General features: G+C 37.6%; 2 protein-coding genes across 4 annotated transcripts in view; one reads left to right on the forward strand and one right to left on the reverse strand.

The window, feature by feature from the left end:
• On the forward strand, positions 1 to 17936 carry tmem276b (transmembrane protein 276b). 2 transcript variants are annotated; one of them, XM_077228684.1, is made up of 5 exons: positions 1 to 383; positions 1396 to 2089; positions 13698 to 13811; positions 15143 to 15280; positions 15585 to 17936. In XM_077228684.1, exons 2-5 carry the CDS (start codon positions 1711 to 1713, stop codon positions 15833 to 15835), a joined length of 882 nt encoding a protein of 293 aa, XP_077084799.1. In that variant the 5' UTR covers positions 1 to 383; positions 1396 to 1710; the 3' UTR covers positions 15836 to 17936. The 2 variants fall into 2 exon arrangements, with proteins under 2 accessions (XP_077084799.1, XP_077084800.1); XM_077228685.1 differs by lacking the exon at positions 1 to 383 and having other exon boundaries at positions 1352 to 2089.
• gas2b (growth arrest-specific 2b) overlaps positions 17496 to 20779 on the reverse strand; it is a 19289-nt gene continuing 16005 nt past the window's right edge. For both annotated transcript variants that reach the window (XM_077228679.1, XM_077228680.1), the window contains exon 8: positions 17496 to 19422. In XM_077228679.1, the coding sequence (XP_077084794.1) occupies positions 19213 to 19422 (210 nt within the window). In that variant the 3' untranslated portion in view covers positions 17496 to 19212. The remainder of the gene's footprint in view (positions 19423 to 20779) is intronic.

The following is a 20779-nucleotide window of genomic DNA, read 5'->3' on the forward strand; positions in this document are numbered from 1 at the left end:
ATGTTGAAAATTGGGAGAAAGAGAGGAGCAGCGAAGTAAAATAATGCTGAAATAACAATAGTGGGGGAGAAACTAGAAGAAAAAAAAGTCTTGAAAAGTCAGATGCAAAAGTTAGACAGTAAAACATTTCACACACTGCATGTGATGTGTAAGGCCAATTGTGCATCATATTTGATATTTCAGGCTAAATATGTGTTTTAATATAGCACAATAACACAAATACTTTCTCAGTTCTTATAATATGGGTTATGGATTTGTAGGCCTACAGTTTTATTTATTTTTTTACTGCTGCTGGGAATGTTTTCCGAAGACAAAGTCTACCGTACGTGGGCAGGACACAGTGCTTGGAGAAGAGAGTTTCCCTTGAGCAATTTTCTGTTCAGGTTTGTTTACTTTCTCAATGTGCTAATATTTCAATTTATTCCAGCAAATTCAAATGACAAGGATTTTCTGTTGCCTGTTTGGTAATATTTAACTCTGAGAAGGGAAATTGTGTCTCTCACTAATCTGTTAAAAAAAAATATATATATATATAAATATATATATATGTATGTTAGGCATTTGTTCTTATATTAAAATCTTTCAACAAGATGCCTTTTTGGCCTGTCCCCATATTTACTATAATAATGTGTGTTTAAAAATAAAATAAATGTGTGATGACCCCAACAAAAACATTGCTGAAATGTATATAAATATATATATATAAATTCTTCACTACCTTTCTGGGCCTTTAAAGTGGTAATAACGTTGTTGTATAGGGGGTCAGAAAGCTCTGGGTTTTCATAAAAAATATCTTAATTTGTGTCCCGAAGATGAATGAAGGTCTTGCGGATTTGGAACTAACATGAGGATGAGTAATTAATGACAGAAATTTCATTTTTGGGTGAAGGACTGTTCCACAGGTGCATGTGCAATATTGTGGATGGTTCATTGAACAATCAGGACAAATATTGTTTAAACCCTTTATAATAAAGATCTGTAAAGCTTATTTGGATTTTACAAAATTATTTTTAAAATACAGTGTCCTGAAAAATGGACATATATGCAATTTTTTTTTAAATTTTTACAGTAAACAACTGATGGATTTAAGAGTCTATAGATGTTCACATTGTATAGCCTTCTGTAAAACATAGCCTATATGGAATGTTAAATGTAATTTACTTTTTTTTTTAATGAAAAATGCATCCATTTCATGGAATTCCCCAATAATTAAAATTAGTAAACATCAAGGAGAGCAAGAGAGCTAAAAAAGGATACAGTACAGTCTTGAAGAAATATTTGAACAGGTGTTTACATGTGTATTGCTGTGCTGGAGTTTGCAATCAATAAATGACCCTCTCACGTTTATCTATTCCTCATGTTCCCGGTGCACCTAATTGGTCTCTTCTCACTCAGTTCGCTGAGGCCCAAGAGGAAAGAGAGTGCATTGCATTCAAACCAAACCACCACTCACTCAGTCCTGGTTCTCGCATCGCCTCTCCTCTTCCCATCTCTCCCCTCTCCTTAACTCAAAATCAAAATAGATGGTGGAAAACCAGCACATCTGGCCGGGCGCTCTGCAACAATAGATCTCATCGAGCTGGGATCGAGCCTGGTCATGTCAGCGTCCGAGAGCTGCTAGAGATTCGGTGTGTTTTCTTGCTTTGCCTTTCACAACGGCTGCCGAGGGAGGACCGAGCGTCTGTCTGGGCTCTCCAACGAGCAGAGAAGATGGCCGCCATTAAGATTTTAACCAGCGCGGGGCTTTTCTTGGCGTTTTCCGCTCTGGTCTTGTTGGCTATGGCCATCTGCACCGATTATTGGTACGAGACGGATGCTCGGCGGCACCGCGAACGCTGTAAGAACTACGCAAACAAGCGGAACGATCCCGGATACATTTACATCTCAAATCACAACTTGCCACTCCAGATGCCTCCAAAGGGCTATGAGAGGAAAGCGACGGAGGCGCGCGTGAAGCGGCACGCTCCGGCATCGGCGACGGCCATGGAGTCTCACTGCAGCCGCCAGTTCAACTCCACGATCTCCGGTCTGTGGAGAAAGTGTCATCGCGAGGGCTTTGACCTGGAGACTGAGGATCTCATTTACAAAGGTGAGTTGCTTTCTGTTTTGAGGTGCCTTTGTCAAGCACTAGAGCCTCGGTCCAGGCCGTTTTGTTTCGAAGCGATCGGATGTGGACGTTCATCCAGCGGTAAATCTCACACGAACATTTTGCCTAACTGTTATCAATGCCATTTGGATAGGCTGGTTCTTTCCGTTGTCTCTGCACATACGTGGCATTAGTCTTCGCTAAGTGGCACTTCCTTTATTAAGTTTAGTTGTAAAGTGATGTCAACAATGAAGGGAAATGTGGAAGGCCTGAATCTGATCCCTGTCGCTATCCGAGGTGCTGAATTCAGCCTACCTGTGCCATCTGTAAAGGCGGAACAGAAACTGCTTAGAGACCACCATAATGAAGGTGCATTTACATAATGCTGCACAGAGCATACGTGTATTTGTATAGCAATTGGAAATGTTAAATTACGAATATAATATATTTTTAAAAGTATTCAAAATAAATGATGAGGATCTGTGATAAATAAGGATGCCTGAGATGATATATAGGATAATTTCTTTGATAACCGAGACGTCACATTGAAACCTGCTTTTTCATTACACACTGATTTGACAGACAAAAATGTTTTTTGTTTTTTGCAAAGGCCTATTAATAATATTTCATAACAAAACTATTTAAATAAAGAAGGGATTATGCCAAACTACCTAAACCACATTTTCTATTTCTTTTCTTCTTATTTTTCTTCTATTCTTGTCTGACTAATATTTATTCTGGGATAACAATAGCAAAGTTCAAGGGAGCACCTGAGCATCCTGTGACAATGTGGGATGAGGTGTATGTTGTGAACTTCAATTATTCTAAATCTTATGTAATCTGAATGCTCAGGGTTGGCTTTTTAAGAAACAGAGCAATATTTACAGTATACTGTGGCATTTAATGTAGTAGCCCAGTGTTCGAATTATACCGTGAGCTTTGGGGGGTACAGCTATTTCGACTGGTGACGATACTCTCCATTTTATATAGGCTTACACATGAGAACCACTAATCTATGCGAAATTCAGCAGTTCAAACACACACATTTGAGCATGTTTCCATACAACAACCTATTCTGTGATTAATGCAACCATTCTTGGCTTAGTTTCACCAAGATACGGACAATATTTGCTTGATACAGAGAGCTTCAGGAGCTGCGTGAACTAGCTAAGTTAAACTATGACTTCATTATAGATGACAGCAAAACTATGAACAGTTTTGAAAGCCTGTTTATGACGAGCTGATCATAACATTTACCACAAAGCACAACGCATGACCATATACATGGTGGCAGTCAAAACTATAGACATAGATTAAAATTGATTCAGCCACTTACTCTTAATTTTTCGCTGACACACCAGGTATGTACGTTTTGACAGCTAGTAAAGTGATATCAAAGAACCATAGCAAAGAACAGTCCGAACGTACCAGATAAATGGTACAGCCCAATGGGGAGTGAGGGTTTGAAAATCGTATTTCATTCGTTTATTTCCTGAATTGTTGGTATGTGATGGTAATACTGCATTTAAATACATAATTTGTGGATAGGCTAACATTATATTTTATTTCAATTTTTTCAGTACCCCCAAAATTATTATTTTCATTCCTTTTGGGAGGGATCAAGTCTCATCTACGGGGGTCGGACCCCCCCAATACCCCCCATAATTCGAACTGTGAAGTAGCCTATTAGTGTACTAGCCTACTAGTAGCCTACTAACAAATTACCTTCTCTAATAACACTGTGTTAAAGAATGTATAGACTATATCGTTTATCAGATAACAATATCCATAAGATGATTAAACTTAAAGCAAATTGATCATGTTTTACTTTCCTCGTCATATGAATACTGATCTCATAAGAGATTTACTGCACCCTCCTATTTTTTGTACAGGCCTTAAATATTAAGTGTGAGCTCTTACAGCAGCCATTTCTCTTGCTGGGTTGCAAAGAGAAGAAACGCTGCTCACTTGACCATATCTTCATCAATAATTTGTTCATTGATTTTCCCAGGTCACCCTAAGTGGCTCTGTAGATGTCATGAATGATGAAGTAGTGATGGTGTGCAACCACTCCAGCTAGACTGTGAGCCAACATCCAGGAAAACATTTCTTCCAGATTTATAGTCCAGTTTATTCACCCAACCCGTGTCAGCCCAGTAATCTTTGTGTTCAGATAAAGCAGGCAAAACATTGTTCCTGATTGTCAGTGATACTCTCCTGAGCAGAATTAACATAATTGGTTCTAAATATACGAACAGTAAAACATACTATTGATGTCTACTTGTCCTATTGGTTAAAAAGTATCTGAGCACTGTTAATCTACCTAAACAAACTGAAAGTGAAATTTAGAGAACTGGAACATTTCAGACTAAATCGAATCATTATAGTACACCATGTGTTCTCCAAATGTAAAATATTTTAAACATGTCAGAATGTTTTAAAAACTGAATAGGACAAGATCATATGTCATGCTTAATACTGTAATTCAAGAAAATTTGAATTGTTTCCTAAAAATCGGATCTGCACAGGGTATTGATTTTTGTTTCTTTTGTTATAACTTTGGTTCAACAATTAAATTGAAGTCTCTTTGTAGAGTTTCCATCAGATTTCACAGACATGTTTTTCCTTGTTTACACAAATAAGAATACAAGAATGCATTTTCTTCAGCAGAGAAATGGTCTGGACAGAATGTGCAAAGTGTCTTTGTAAGAGATTCCTGGTTCCTTTGATGTGCCAGTTTGGGATTGTAACATAAAACAAGCTGTCACAATATATTTGACACATAGATATGATAAACATGACACTATCTGCTCAGCTCACGCATGAGGTCTGTACTCGTCATTTCATCACAGATCTGTATAGCAGCAAACTCAATGTGTTTTTGTGCCTTAGAAAACACTTTTATTAATGAATTTAACAGTCTAATTTCTATAAAGACTAATTAAATGGCAGCACGTCCTCTCTATCCTTGACTTCACCTCTGATCTCTTGTTTTGTTTAATCCACAATATGTCTATCTCACCCTTTGACCCAACATGTTTCTGATGACTGAGAATCATCTGAGAATCCATTGAACCAGTTGTGCAGCGTATGTGTTTTATATTGTTGTTTATGACTGAATAAAATCACATTCTGTGGTAGAAAAAGAAAATCTAAACTAGGCTATGCAGCAAGATGTGGTAATATTTCGATGGGCTATTGAGAACCAATTCGATGTGTGTGCTTTAGTAATACAGTTGACTATCTGCATCATGAAATCGCTCTGAAGAAAATCACTGCTGTATGAAAGTATTTTTGTGCTTAATATCATCCCAGGTTAGCTTCCAACAGAAGTTTCTCAATATTTTTCAGGTTAAACATATATGTGAAATGTCATTATTGCCTAGAGGTACATTTTTAAAACGTTTTAAAACTTACTTGAAGGGGTAACCTGTATGAGTTTCTTTCTTCTGCTGAATACAAAGGAAGATATTTTGAAGAATATGGGTAACTAAAATGTTGTGTGGCACCATTGACTTCCATAGTATGGAGAAAAAAATATTATGGAAGTCAATGGTGTCCCACAACTGTTTGGTTACAAACAATCTTCCAAATATCTTCTTTTGTGTTCAGCAATACAAAGACATTTATAAAGGTTTGGAACAACTTGAGGGTGAGAAAATGATGACACATTTTTTTTATTTTTGAGTGAACTACTACCCCTTTAACTTCCAACATTAAGTCAAGTTAATGTTTTACATAAGTGTCAATGTATAGAACATGTGACAATATTGAAAATAAAGCAAAACTTTAAATTGGGTATCTAAAATAAATGTTGCATGCAGGCAGAGAAAGACTCCATAAGATGCAATCATATATCTATATACTGTAACACAGCTAAAACATCAAGAGATATTGAGGCATCCAAACAGAAAACCACTCCTTGGCCCTCATTTATAAAACGTGCTTATGCACAGATTTGAACTTAGTTCAACGCTAAACTGTGTACGCTAAAATCCACACCAACGTTTATATTTATACAAGACGGTCTTTGACTTGGAAAAGTGCTTAGTTCCACGTGAGTGTCTAAGCAGACATACACACTTTTCCTTGTGCCAGAGAGTCAGAGTACTGCAGGTGTTTGGAAATCTTAGCACTTCTCAGGTAAAGGATTTGGACGTTGACTGGTGCTCTTTTATATGCAGATGACATTAATTAGTCAGAGATCTAAAACTATTCAGCTGCGCACAATTTCAAGATCATTTGAGATTGATCAATTTCCCATCTGGATGAGAGGCATACACAGGTTTTTTTGTGCGTACGTTTATTCTCTGAATCACAACATATATATATACATTTGTGAAATGATCGTAAGATCAAATGTAGGATGATTTCTATGCAACATTTTATAAACGAGGCCTCAGTTCTTGCATCACCATCATCTAGTCTAACAACTGAAAGAGCGTCAAACCATACCACACACTTTGCAACACTTATGAATAGAACATGAAAGCCTGCTCTGATTTATGCAAATCAATCCTAGACCAAATCATCAGCTTGAGGAATGCTAAAAATAATGCTGATGTGGGTGAAAAGAAGACAAACTGTACCTTGAAAAACCCTGCATAGCCTGTGGGGACTGCAATGTATTGGTAGCCTACAACACAGCAAACTCTGTGAAAGTCACAACATTTCATGTTATCTGATTTACATTTGAGGTTTCTCTGATAAAGATTTTAATTTCTACCAGATTAAGTCTGTTTTATAGCCTGACGTGAGATTCTAGTCAGAATGTGAGTATGAAACTGCTCCATAGAGCATCACAGTCCCGCCCACAGCCCGAGAGAGCTTAGGTGCCGGAAGTAAATTTCCCATTCATTTCTTCCATTGACGTTTTGGAAAAATCCGTATCTAAAGAGTTTTAGAGCATGTCTGAGGATAACCAGCTACGGCTGAACTCATAAGCATACAACATATCATTTCGAGTGAAAAAACGAAGAGAAATCAAAAAAAAAGTCAAAGGTACAAGACTGTGTACATATTTTCATTTCCGAGCGAAGGAACTACTCATCCCATAAACCACCGCACCTCACTGAAGTCGACTGAAGCCACAACCGCGAAAGAGCCTTTTGAGCGACTTCCAAATCTGACGACGGCCACGCGAACTTTTTCCTCTAGTAAATTTTATATAATGAATGTGCAGTTAATAGCAGTTCTTTGTGTTTTGTGTGTGTGTGTGTGTGTGTGTGCGTGTGTGTGTGTGTGTGTGTGCGTGCGTGCGTGCGTGAGCGTGCGCGCGCGTGTGTGTGTGTGTGTGTGTGTGTGTGTGTGTGTGTGTGTGTGTGTGTGTGTGAGAGAGAGTCGCTGCTCCCCAGCGTCCATTCCTCCGTGTGTGTTCGTTTTGTAGTTTGTGTGTTTATTTCAAAGCCCTTAATGACACAGGACACTCTGCTGACAGGACAGGTTGAGGTCCATGCTCATTTTATTCATGAAGTTATAGTTCGTTCATCCTTAATTTTAATAACATTTAAAGTATTTTCTTAAAATCTACAACAAGTGAAAATTAAAAAGTGATGGTCAGCAAACCAGAAAGTGCACCACGCCACCGGTCTGATGCATGGACCGGTGCATGTTCTGCTCTTCGACCACCACCATCATATTCAGTTTATTAACTTGCCATGAATTATTACACAAATGTTCAGTAAATGCATGAAGAGGTATGCCTAGGCTAAATATTGTTTTGACAGTGGCATCATAAATTGCTTGATATGACTCATACCATATGAAGGCTACAGTAGCCTAGCTAAAGTGAACGATAATGCTAACTAACGTTACCAACCTCCCTGCAAAACTCACCACATCTTTGTATCTTGTCCCTCATGCTGGCCACTACAAAACCCACAAGCTGACCCTTGGACACGCTACACTCAACTACATGACCCAATTTGAAGTGGTTTTCACCCCTTTGAACACTTCTGTTTTCCTCCTTGAAAAAAGGCACCATGGCAGCCAAGAAGGTGTACCGTGCAAAAATGCAGCACAGGTTTTTTTTTAAAGTTTTTTTTTATTAATGATCTTCAGTTTTCACGGACCTTCACGGGGTTTAACCAGACAGTTACACACTTTCCACCAATCAGATGCATCACTGTGGGGTTGTGGGATTGTTCAGGATTCTGGGTAATGAAGTACTTATCCAAGACATCGCGTATAAAAGGCATTTATCTCAAAACAAGGTTAGTGCCCCATGAACCTTTGGCATTTATATGAGCATATACAATCGCTTAGTACAGGCGTAGCTGGTTTTAAGTCTACCATGTATGTTTACGTTTTTATGGCTTATACCCCAACTGTCAATGGAGAAATTGTATTGAATTCATACTTCCGGCACCGGCTGTGGGCGGGACTGTGATGCTCTATTGGGCTGTGATTATGGGGCGTGTGTCCAAGGGGGTAATCCATCAGCCGGAAACTGAAGCCTCCCTCGGGGCCGCCATTGTAGCAGAACTTCACCTGCTGTTAGCATTCCATTGACTCCCATTCATTTTGGCGTCACTTTGACAGCGAAAAACTTTACATCTGAGGCGTCCAAAGACTTCATTTGTCCATTATTTATTTCTAAAGAAACACGACAAAGTATAAAAGGCTCCATTACTTTGTATCTTACTTTATGGCCCCGTAGAAGCCGTTTTTGTACAAATAGGCTAACGATTGCGTCATAACCACACAGTGTTGCCAGATTGGAAATGTCCAATTATCGTACCAGTAGTTCAAAATTATCGTATTTGGAAGAAAATTATTGTACACGACGTAAACGTGCGGAATACAGCAATTTATCCCAACATGTAGGATGGATTGTTTGGTTTTGTTTGGGGGGGGGGGGGATGTAGTGTTGACGAGCGGGCCGGGTGGTGCGTGTGTATGTGTGTGTATACGTGCTTGCGTGCGAAATGATGCTGGGTCAGAGAGAGAAGCGGTAGGATGTGTGTTTGGGTCAGAAAGAGAAGCGGTAGGATGTGTGTTTGGGTCAGAGAGAGAAGCGGTAGGATGTGTGTTTGGGTCAGAAAGAGAAGCGGTAGGATGTGTGTTTGGACGAACGACTGAAAACACTGAAATTATCGTACATTATGGGATTTTTTTCATTATTGATCGTACATCGTACAGAGGTCAAAATTATTGTACAAATACGATAATTATCGTACATCTGTCAACACTGTAACCACGCGACTTTCTGTCGCACAATGGAGTCATTACCGTATAGACAGGAGGAGAAGCTCGCAGGCAATCTTTTACTGTCTATGAGCCAATCGGGGGAACATAGAGGCATAAAGTCAAGGGAGAAGCCCATAGATAGAGAATCCATAAAAGCAACAGGACAAAATATTTCAATGCTTTTGAGGAATTAGGTGATTCAGATTTGTCTTGGCACAGCTACTAGAAAATGTACAACTGTCAGACTATCGTCAAGCTCAGTTGGAGCCTGCGCAGTCGCTCAGCCATCAGACAGGAAGTGCAATAATTGGGCTTCAGTCTTCTCCATTGAAATCAATGGGGTCGCTGTGTCCATTTCTTTTACTGTCTATGCTTGTGTCCATAGACATAATAAATACATAGACGCCCTATTGGCCACTGGAGCGTACGTCAACGGCGCCGCCATATTGCGGAGGGCAACTTTCCCATACCTCTCATACCGGGAATAGAGAAAAATGCACTTTTCGTGTGCTGCACAAATCGCCAAACAACTGAAAACAGGTCTCGAGGAATTACCTTTCACAAGCAAGACTGAACATTTGTTTCTGGTTGTATTTGGTCATGATATAATTAGTAATAGTAACGTTCAGAGGAGAAAGGCCGTGAAATTTAAAAATACTACTGTTATTGTGTCACGAAATGTGGTCTTAATAGTTTTTCAGTCGACAATGTAGTTGTTTAGAGCTCAGATCTGTGGTTTATTTAAAAATATAGCACCTATTTAAAAATTTATTTGGATGTTTTCGGAGTTGTGAGATACAGGCAATCACCGGGCGCTCAGCGCTCATGTACACCGCCTGGAACAGCCTTACCTCGGCTAGTGCTTCTGACGTTCTAAAGTTTCATAACTTTATATTTAGGCTATTTAACGTTGTATCCTGCTGTGTGTTTGACTGAATCGTTTACTTTATTTCTTGTCTTGTATAGCTTTTTATACCTTTTAGGCTACTTATACTGTTATGATGGCTATTACTGATCAATAAAACTGAAATTTAACAAAAAAGAGACAGGGTTGTGTCATTTTATTTTATATAGCCTATGTAGGAATATTTTAAAATATATAAATTATATTTGCATATTTATACATTATCTTCACTGTATGTAGGCCTACATAAAATAAAATGACAAATCTAATGTCAGTTTAATGATCAATATTATAATGTTTCATATTTTTTTCATATTGTCTATATTATTCTGCAATTGATATTACATTGTATTTGCTGTTCTTATTATTATTGTTATTATAATATTATACCACTTGTGATTATCAATCTATTATAGTTATGCTATCATAGTCACTAACTTATTATTTTTACTGTCTATATACTGTAATTGATATTTCTTATTATATTGCTATTCTTATAGTATTATACATAAACTATATGCTATTATCAATATTTGTATGATTGTTTTATTGTACTTATGATATTATATAACTATACTATCCATTACTATTTTATTTGCTGTATACTGTTTGTTTATTTTATTGACTAAACTATTTACTATTACTTCTCACTTTATCTTATATTTACTATTTGCATTTCACTGTAGTTGTACCATATCATATGTATTACCATAAAGGATCCATCCGTTATCTTTGTTATTGCTAAAATCGGGTCAATCACAGAAAATGTTTTTTCCACAATAAGAAAACTTTATTTCATTTAATGTGAACATTATATTAAAGGGTTAGTTCACCCAAAAATGAAAATTAAGTCATTAATTACTCACCCCCATGCTGTACCAACCCCGTAAGACCTTCGTTCATCTTCGGAACACAAATGAAGATAATTTTGATTAAATCTGAGAGGTGGATCACTGCTACATAGGCTGCCAGAGGGAATGAAACTTGACGGCCCAGAAAGTCATTAAAGAACATGTTTAAATATTCCATGTGCCTACAGTGGCTCAACTATAAGTTTATCAAGCGACGAGAATACTTTTTTCCCGAAAAAACCCCCATAAATAACGACTTTATTCGACTACTCCTTTTCTTCCTTGTGGGCCTGAGACGAGAGTTCAAGAGATTTCCACGACGCATGCGCGAGAACTGAACAAGAAGTATTAGAAGAAGAACGTCCTCTTCTCAGTTCTCGCGCATGCGTCGTGGAAATCTCTTGAACTCTCGTCTCAGGCCCACAAGGAAGAAAAGGAATAGTCGAATAAAGTCGTTATTTATGGGGGTTTTTTCGGGAAAAAAGTATTCTCGTCGCTTGATAAACTTATAGTTGAGCCACTGTAGGCACATGGAATATTTAAACATGTTCTTTAATGACTTTCTGGGCCGTCAAGTTTCATTCCCTCTGGCAGCCTATGTAGCAGTGATCCACCTCTCAGATTTAATCAAAATTATCTTCATTTGTGTTCCGAAGATGAACGAAGGTCTTACGGGGTTGGTACAGCATGGGGGTGAGTAATTAATGACTTAATTTTCATTTTTGGGTGAACTAACCCTTTAAATCTCAGTATGGGGGTCTTCACAATTCTTATCCAAGAATAAAAAGCCAAATAGCCTACATGACAAGCCTGAGCTTTGACAATTCCTAATACATTATTTTTATAAGTCTATCGAGATTTTAAATAACTGGAGATGAAACTTTTTGTACACCACATACAAACTACTGAAATCGGCTGATAAATGTAAAAATATTTTTTGTTTTTATCCAGAAAAACCGCAGCTCACCCGTTTACTTGCTTGTGTTTACAGCGCAGTCTTGCCCTCCGCAAAATGGCGGACGCGTTGACGTATCGCAGCAACGTTCCAAAGCGGCCAATAGGGCGTCTATGTATTTATTATGTCTATGCTTGTGTCAACCGAACCAGGAAATAAAAGGCCTCTGCACTCAATTGGATAGACCTAGAACCAATCAGAGCAACCGAGTAAATGACGTATGTTGAGAGATATATTAAAGTTGATGGATCAAACTTTTTCCGAATCCCGTAGGAAGGACGGCAAAAACATCTTTTCCATCGACAAATGCCTTGATCGCGGTTCTCTGTTCCTCTTCTAAAATGAATGTGCTAAAATTAAAAAAATTATAGGCGGGGTTCAGCCTGGCATCCAGGCTATCTGTTTTATGTCCAGACAAAGGAAACCTTATGAATGAAAATTTCGTAAAGTGCAAGTTAATTATTCTAAGGTTCACACACTGGCCTGTTCAGGATTCATAAGGTTCTCATCAGGGAGGAAGGCAATCAGCACTATACACATCTTGTCTGATACACAACACACTTACGTCATTCAAGACCTTACAGTGCCAAACAAATGAACAAATGAATGAATGAATGAATGAATGAATGAATGAATGAGGCATTTATATAGCGCTTTCATATGTACTATACACCTAAAGCGCTTTACAATCATGTCGGGATCTCTCCTCAACCACCACCAGTGTGCAGCATCCACTTGGATGATGCGACGCAGCCATAGTACAACGGCGCCAGTGCGCTCACCACACACCAGCTATAGGTGGAGAGAGGAGAGAGAGTGATAGAGCCAATTCAGTGGATGGGGATTATTAGGAGTTCATGATTGGCAAGGGCCATTGGAGGGAATGTGGCACCGGGGTTACACCCCTACTTTTTACGAGAAGTGCCATGGGATTTTTAATGACCACAGAGAGTCAGGAACTCGGTTTAGCGTCTCATCCGAAGGACGGTGTTCTTTGATAGTATAGTGTCCCCGTCACTACACTGGGGCGTTAGGACCCGCACCGACCACAGGGTGAGCGGCCCCCTGCTGGCCTCACTAACCCCTCTTCCAGCAGCAACCTAGTTTTCCCAGGAGGTCTCCCATCCAGTTACTCACCAGGCTCAACCCTACTTAGCTTCAGTTGGCAACCAGTCTTGGGCTACAGGGTGATATGGCTGCAAATGTGTCTCTATCTCACAATTTTTTATAATAAAAATAATTTGTAATGGTATACATTCTACTGTTTAGGAATGACTATCCATGTAACATTTAACTCTTCCCATTTAAAAATAGCAGTTTTCCTTTCATAGGCTATATTTCACAGACATTAGTGATAGCCATTGCAGTTCAGGTATTCTTAAATACTGAGGGCTAGTATTCAAATTCTACAACTGAAGGAAGTAGGTTCGTTTTTAAAGCCTGTTTCTCTAATTTCACATGAAAATAAAATCAACGTGTAACTATGACATTTATGACCCTGTGCATTTTATCATGTGTGCCTAATTGCTCTCCAGGAAATGCTTTAATTAAAGTGAATACAAGCATGGGCCGCTTTGTTGCATTTTATGATCACAACAGACCTGCTGTTCCTCAGGAGATTAAAGCCTCGGGCTGATTTGCTTTTCCTAAACACTAAATGCTATAAATGTCATAAAAGAGTATACTTCTTGATTCATTGTTTTGTTCAAATAGGTTTGATTCAGAGATGCACCCCTGTAAAGTATCATTACACCTCTTCAATCCTGCCTCGAAACCTTCCCGTCAATATCACCAAGACCATCCGACAAGATGAGTGGCATGCTCTGCGTGAGTCTGAAAGACGCTTTTTTACTTGTGTCAGATATACAAAATGCATGCCTGTGGGGTTGATCAGTTCATGCATTCATAAACAATTCTGTCTGTGATGTGCATGTTTAAAGACAATATTTGTGAAACTGTGTATACACACTTTTTACTTATAAAGGGGATTGTAACTGATCCTTCTCCAATCCCCAGTTGTATGTTTGTAAAATATGATACTTTTTTGTGACACTATAGAGGATTAATGGTTTTGAGAATGAATGTATGGATGAACATTTATTGTATTGCTCCAAGACATCTTATATTGTTAACTTTAAATGAAAGCACATTAATTTCACCAAAAAGGTCAAACATTTTATACTGCTTGCCAGCCTGTACTGACAAATACAGAATATTCTACTATAACACTGATGTGAATATTTCCCTCCTCTTAATTAGATTTACTGATTTACCTCTAGCTTTTTTGGTCACACTTTAGACTAGGGTCCAGTTCTCACTATTAACTAATTATTAACTCCAACGTTTGCCTTAATACATTCCTAATTACTGCTTTTTAATAGTTAGTAAGGTAGTTGTTAAGTTTAGGTATTATTGGGTAGGATTAAGGGATGTAGAATATGGTCATACAGAATAAGGCTTGGTTATGTGGTTTATAAGTACTAATAAACAGCCAATATCCTAGTAATAACTAGGCTAGTTAATGAGAATTGGACTCTAAACTAAAGTGTTACTCTTTTTTTAAATAAATACTTTTTTTTAAATAACTACTTTTATTCAGCAAGGATCCATTAAAGTGACAGTAAAGACCTTTTATAATGTTAATATATATATATATATATATATATTTTTTTTTTTTTTTTTTTTAACAAATGCTGTTATTTTGAACTTACAATTCATCAGAGAATTCTGAAAAAAAGTATCAGATTTTTACAAAAATATTAAGCAGCAGGAACTGTTTTCAACTGTGATATTAATAAGACATTTTATTTTTAAATGAGTGAATAGACAAAATAGTTTGCTCAAGATATAATAATATGCACAGTAAACTGATCCGTATTTAGAATCAATAATTTAAATGGCCCTGTATGACCATATTTTTTATTTTATTTTTTTATGGGTATAATAATAGCATCGTAGGAATTGGTTGCTTTCTTGATGCAATGGTATTAGTTTCATTATTACAGTTGTAGTATATAGTATCTATGAATGTATATATATATATAATAAAAAGTAATTGACGAATAAAATAAAAGCACAACGTAAATATTTAACATGCAGTCTTAAAGTCATCACTAGATGCTTATAAAGCTCCTTGATGATTGTGTTTTGTGCTGCAGATCTGCGGAGGATGACAGCAGGTTTTGTGGGCATGGCGGTCTCTATCATTCTTTTTGGCTGGATCATCGGAGTTCTTGGATGCTGTCAACAACATGATCTCATGCAGTATGTAGCTGGACTACTCTTCCTCATGGGCGGTAAGAGACAGAGAGTGTGTGTGTTTGTGTGCGAGAGAGAGAGAGAGAGAGAGAGAGAGAGAGAGAGAGAGAGAGAGAGAGAGAGAGAGAGAGAGAGAGAGAAAAGTGACGGAGTGTAACTTGACTGCTCAATTATGTCGCCATCTAGTGGTTGGTTTCTCATACAACATTATGTAAATACACAAAGGTGCTTTGAAAATAGATCAAAACCATGAACTCTTTGCATCCTATATTTTTGATCTAAAAGGAAAGTGTGTTTCATGAATGTCTGATGATACATCTTAAGTAATTTTCTCTTTGACAGGAACCTGCTGTATTATCTCCCTTTGTACGTGTGTGGCGGGCATTAACTTTGAGCTGTCCCGTTACCCACGTTACCTTTACGGCCTTCCAGAGGACATCAGTCATGGGTACGGCTGGTCCATGTTCTGTGCCTGGGGCGGACTGGGTCTCACCCTGCTGGCCGGTTTCTTATGTACGCTAGCCCCTTCTTTAAGCAGCCCCTTGGCCCGCACCACAGTCCACAAGTCCAGGCACGAAAATGGGACTGTGTGAGGAGAGACTTCCGGAGAAACGTTGCAGCAACATTTTCAAAACATGTATACAGCGTCTACATAAGGACAAAACATCTGGCCTATTCATCATGCGTTATACTGACTGGATCATTTTCATATGACTTTTGGGCTCTTGTTGATCGCCGATGTCAACACAACTTGTGTACACCGTCCATTTGATTAAAAGGTTAAAATCTGTACATGGTCTGGACACTGCTGGGAGTCAAGACGGAGACACATACACAGACCACTGAGCATCTTCCACCCCCTCACATGTCTCACTCTGGTCTTTTGTGACACACACACACACACACACACACCCAAAACAATGACATTTTTCACTGCTCTGCTTCATGACAGAGAAGCGAGCTGGAGGCAACTGTCTTCTCTCCAAGAGGATTCATAATAAAATGGTGCTCTCTTTTCAAAATTTCACAACTGCGCAGAAATCTTTTCAAAGACATCAAAAGAACAAATAAATCCACAGGTTTTCTTATAGCTGACTGATGGTGTGGATGACTTTAAGCCCAGAATGAAGTGGGGAGCAACAGAAAGGAGAGAGAAAAATATTTCTGTCAGTCAAGCTTTGAAAAGCACATTTCCTAAGGCCTCAAAGAGTCTGTACGTGTAAAAATACTTCATTTTGTCTAGATTTCAGGTCTACATTTGTATGAAATTACGCTTACGGATACAAATGGAGACTTTTCTCTCTTTGTTATATGATTGTAACGATCGGTGACCGGGCTTGGGCTGTGGTATAGCTGTTTTGAGGAAACTGACCAAATTTACTACTTAATGGCATGTGAACCTAATTTGTTTGTGGAGGTTATTTCTGAACGTCATTTCTCATGAAGCCTTATTGCTGTTATAAGCACAACATGCTTAGAATCAGAGTTATACAAGAGCTCCGCAACTTCCAACCACGACTGAATGTTGTTGAATAGTCAAGATGCAATTAAAGCTCTTGATGCACATGCAAGTTGAGGATTTCTAAGGGATTTCAGTGTTATGTTTAAACACAAAAAAGTGATATATGAGGTCTAAATACAGAAAGCATAATGTACAGAATTTAAATCAAGATGATGGATTGCAGGAGTGGGGTGTTTAGTTTGCTGCAATAGCTACATGACACGCAACAAGCTATTAATGTTTACCTCATGTAATATTTGTAGGACCAACTCCAACCAAACAATATTTTAAACAACCCCAACAGGCTTTAATATAGTAATAATATAGAAATGTCTTTTTTAAGAGTGAGTGTGTCTCCACATTAGATGTCCACAATGGATATTATTTATTGAGGACACTACCGTGAAAAGCACAGTTACAATAAATCATTTAACAATGCCGCACATGTCTTTGTCAAATGTACATTCATAGTCTCATAGACCTCCACAAAATCCAGATCAATTCTTGAGAGTAACGTACTGATGTTGGTATTCACAGTGGGGATAGGTAAATGCAATAGTTAACATAAGACAGCAAAGACTGAAGTATTCTGAGTGCGTATTTTGGGAAATTGGAATCTGTTTGTAAATGACAACATTTGAGGGAAACAGGGGAGTCCAGTCCCCTTTATGGTTGTATTTAATGCTATACAGCTGATTGGCACACACATTTATGTCATAGACAGAATGAACAAAGCCAAAAGAACAAATCCCTTTAGGTAGTTAGGAAAGTGTTTTATTGAGTGTGACCTTTCGGATGAACTGCAGATAATGTATTGACTGGAAACAAAGTGTCAAAGAAGTAATAAATGGCACTTAGTAAATATGAAAATGTGAATGTTATGGAGAGGATAGAAAAAGAGCACAAGAACAATGTGTAAAAAAAAATACTTCTCAAATAAAAGCAGCTTTGTCACTTTTGGGGAGATATGAAAGACATTTGTACAAATGCTGCCATTTTCTTTGGCAGTGGAAGTAGCACCACCTTTTTATTTATTTTGGGGTATGAACTGTTTTACTGGTTCATTCCATAAGGAGAAAACAGGTGTCATTGTCTCGCATGCTGTCATATTGATTAATTTCAGTGTATTTAGATTGTGTCAATTTTTTTTAAATGACTTTTATTTTATGAAATAAAATGTTAGTAGCATTTCATCAAGAGGTACTTTTCATTTATATTTCATACTTTTTAAATGTAATAGCCCCTCCTGGGCTTCAGTTTGGCTTGTTATAGGAGTACATATACAAGAGCACATGCTTGTGTAAAACAATTTATAATAATAATAATCCTGAAGGGAAGTAAATGGGGCAGCCGAGTCTGGTTTAATATACTTTCGGTAACACTTTACAATAAGGTTTCATTTGTTAACTAGTTAAATACATTAGTTGACATGAAATAACATTTACAAATGCTTTAGAAATATTTTTTAAGTCTTAGTTAATGTTAATTTCAACATTTACTAATACATTATTAAAATCAAAAGTTGTATCTCTTAATATTATTAAATGGACCTGAACTAACAATGAACAGTTGTATTTTTATTAACTAATGTTAACCCAGATTTATAAATACTTTTAACAAATGTACTGCTCATTAGTTAATATTTGCTAACGTTAACTAATCGGTCCTCATTGTAAAGTGTTACCTATTGCATTGTCTACACAAAACATGTTATGTTGCCATAATTCTATATAGTACTGAAATACAGCTGATGACTTGATATAGGGCACCACCTAGAGTATCTTTGTGGAACAAGTTCATTTTAAACCCTCATTCAAAAGAAATTCCAGAAGTTTTTGTAAACTTAAACTTCAGAATACAGCATAACAGCCATTAATCGATTAAAAAAAATGAAAAGTTACAATAAAATAAAAAATAATAAAGTAAATCAATATTGGCTTCCCAGTTAATTATTTAATATTAGAGATCCCTCCCTTTATGCTTTTAATATTTAAAGAAAAAAAAGTCTTAGAAATTCTTAATATCTGTGAACAAAAAGAAAAGATGTTTATAAAAATGTATACTCTATATATAAGACCACAAAGGTCAATATTCCTTTGCATCATGCCAGATTTTACATTGGACTTCAAATGGTGACCCAAGCCCAGTACCAAAATTGTGTATCATACAAAAGCAAACAGATTGTTCCAAAAACTCAGAAATTCGTTAATATAATCATTAAGTGTAGATTGATCAATAAGCAACATTGGCATACCTTGGGCTGAATATATTGCATCCTCTGAATAAATTGATAAGGTGTCTGCGATTCTATCAGAACATACAACATATTTGCGAGTCATGATGACCCAAAAGGCTCAGGACCACTGCCCTAAAAAAAGAAGAATTACAAAATGAAAAGATCAAGCCACCTGGGCTGCTTCCCTCCGAGAAAAACAAAATCAGCCTGCTGTTGATTTAACAGTTGTCACATCACTTCTTAAAGAGGGAGTGAGTACCCACGACCATATAACTGTCCCGGGACAGCTCTCTCTTGACTGGGGACCTGCCGCTAGGCTTGCAGGTTTTGGTTCCAGGCCGGGCAATCATGGTCATCCTGCACGGGTCATGCTTTAATAAGTAAGTACCAAAGGTCTCCCATCCACCACCAACACGCACCATGGCATGTTTATCATTCAACATCTGTAAAAGTGAGAAACAGGATTTGTTCAATAAAACCATTTCACTGATGTTTCTTCAACTATTGGCATTTTTAGCCCTGTACATTTTTTTAAAATAAAATCTGGAAATTGTCTTTCTGTTTAATGCTAGCATTTATATAACAATTATTGGCAATGACACACAATCAAAATATAATGCTCACAACCTATAGCCTACCTTGATTTTTTTTTTTATTGGTTTCTTCACACATCACATATTACATCGGAAACATGTTACTCGCCAATACTGTCGTTGGCTAACATTTACACTATAACTTCTAAAAAACTTTATTAGGGGCAATGATGCCATGCTGTGGGACAGTAACTTTTTTGAAGCCTGCAATTTATATAAATAATTTCCACAAAACAAATACTGAAATTATGTAATAATTAATATTTTATGTTTATATTTATATTTAATTTTAGTTTAAGATTTAACAAAAATCTACACATTAATGGCTTTTAATGTGATCTTCACAAATAAAATCTCTTTATATCAACTTGTGATATAAACATGTTTATATAAACACTTGTGTAGCTATATGAAACAACTGCAATTTCTGCTGTGTGTGTGTGTGTGTGTGTGTGTGTGTGTGTGTGTGTGTGTGTGTGTGTGTGTGTGTGTGTGTGTGTGTGTGTGTGTGTGTGTGTGTGTGTGTGTGTGTGTGTGTGTGTGTGTGTTGTAACGCAAAGTTGAGATGTAAAGCCAAGAGAGAAAAACATTAGATGTCGGATGAAAAGATGCACGAGAGACGAGAGTTGTCGTATTTTCCCCGCGTTTAATAAAACCACTCAAACGTCACACTCGTCGGCATACATGGGGATCGAGCGAGAAAAAGTACACAAAAACAAACATCCAACTCTGGTCACAATAGAAAAAAGGAAATAAAAGAAAGAATACAAAGATAGTCGGCAGAGCGGTTATCTCCTCTCCTCACTTGTCAAAATCTAACTGACACTCTACGCACATGCGCAGTTCTCAGTTTAACTCAGCCATAAAACACAAAGTGCAGTGTCTTTAAAATGATCTCCCTAATACCCCCTCCTCCTTCATAAAATATTCAAAGCCTACATCTAATATGCAACAGATCCGATGTAAGGCAAATGATTCCAGTCAGAAATGGGCGAAAGAGAGACAGAGAGAGAGAGAGAGTGTGTGTGTGTGTGTGTGTGTGTCTGTGTGTGTGTGTGTGTGTGTGTGTGAGAGAGAGAGAGACTGTGTGTGTGTGTGTGAGTGTGTGTGAGAGAGAGAGAGAGAGAGAGAGAGAGAGAGAGAGAGAGAGAGAGAGAGAGAGAGAGAGAGAGAGAGAGACTGTGCAGTTAAAATCTCATTAAGCCTA

The sequence above is a fragment of the Siphateles boraxobius genome, unplaced genomic scaffold, assembly GCF_051911475.1.
Source record: "Siphateles boraxobius isolate OS27281-9 unplaced genomic scaffold, OSU_SipBor_1 130, whole genome shotgun sequence".
Classification (NCBI taxonomy): Eukaryota; Metazoa; Chordata; class Actinopteri; order Cypriniformes; family Leuciscidae; genus Siphateles; species Siphateles boraxobius.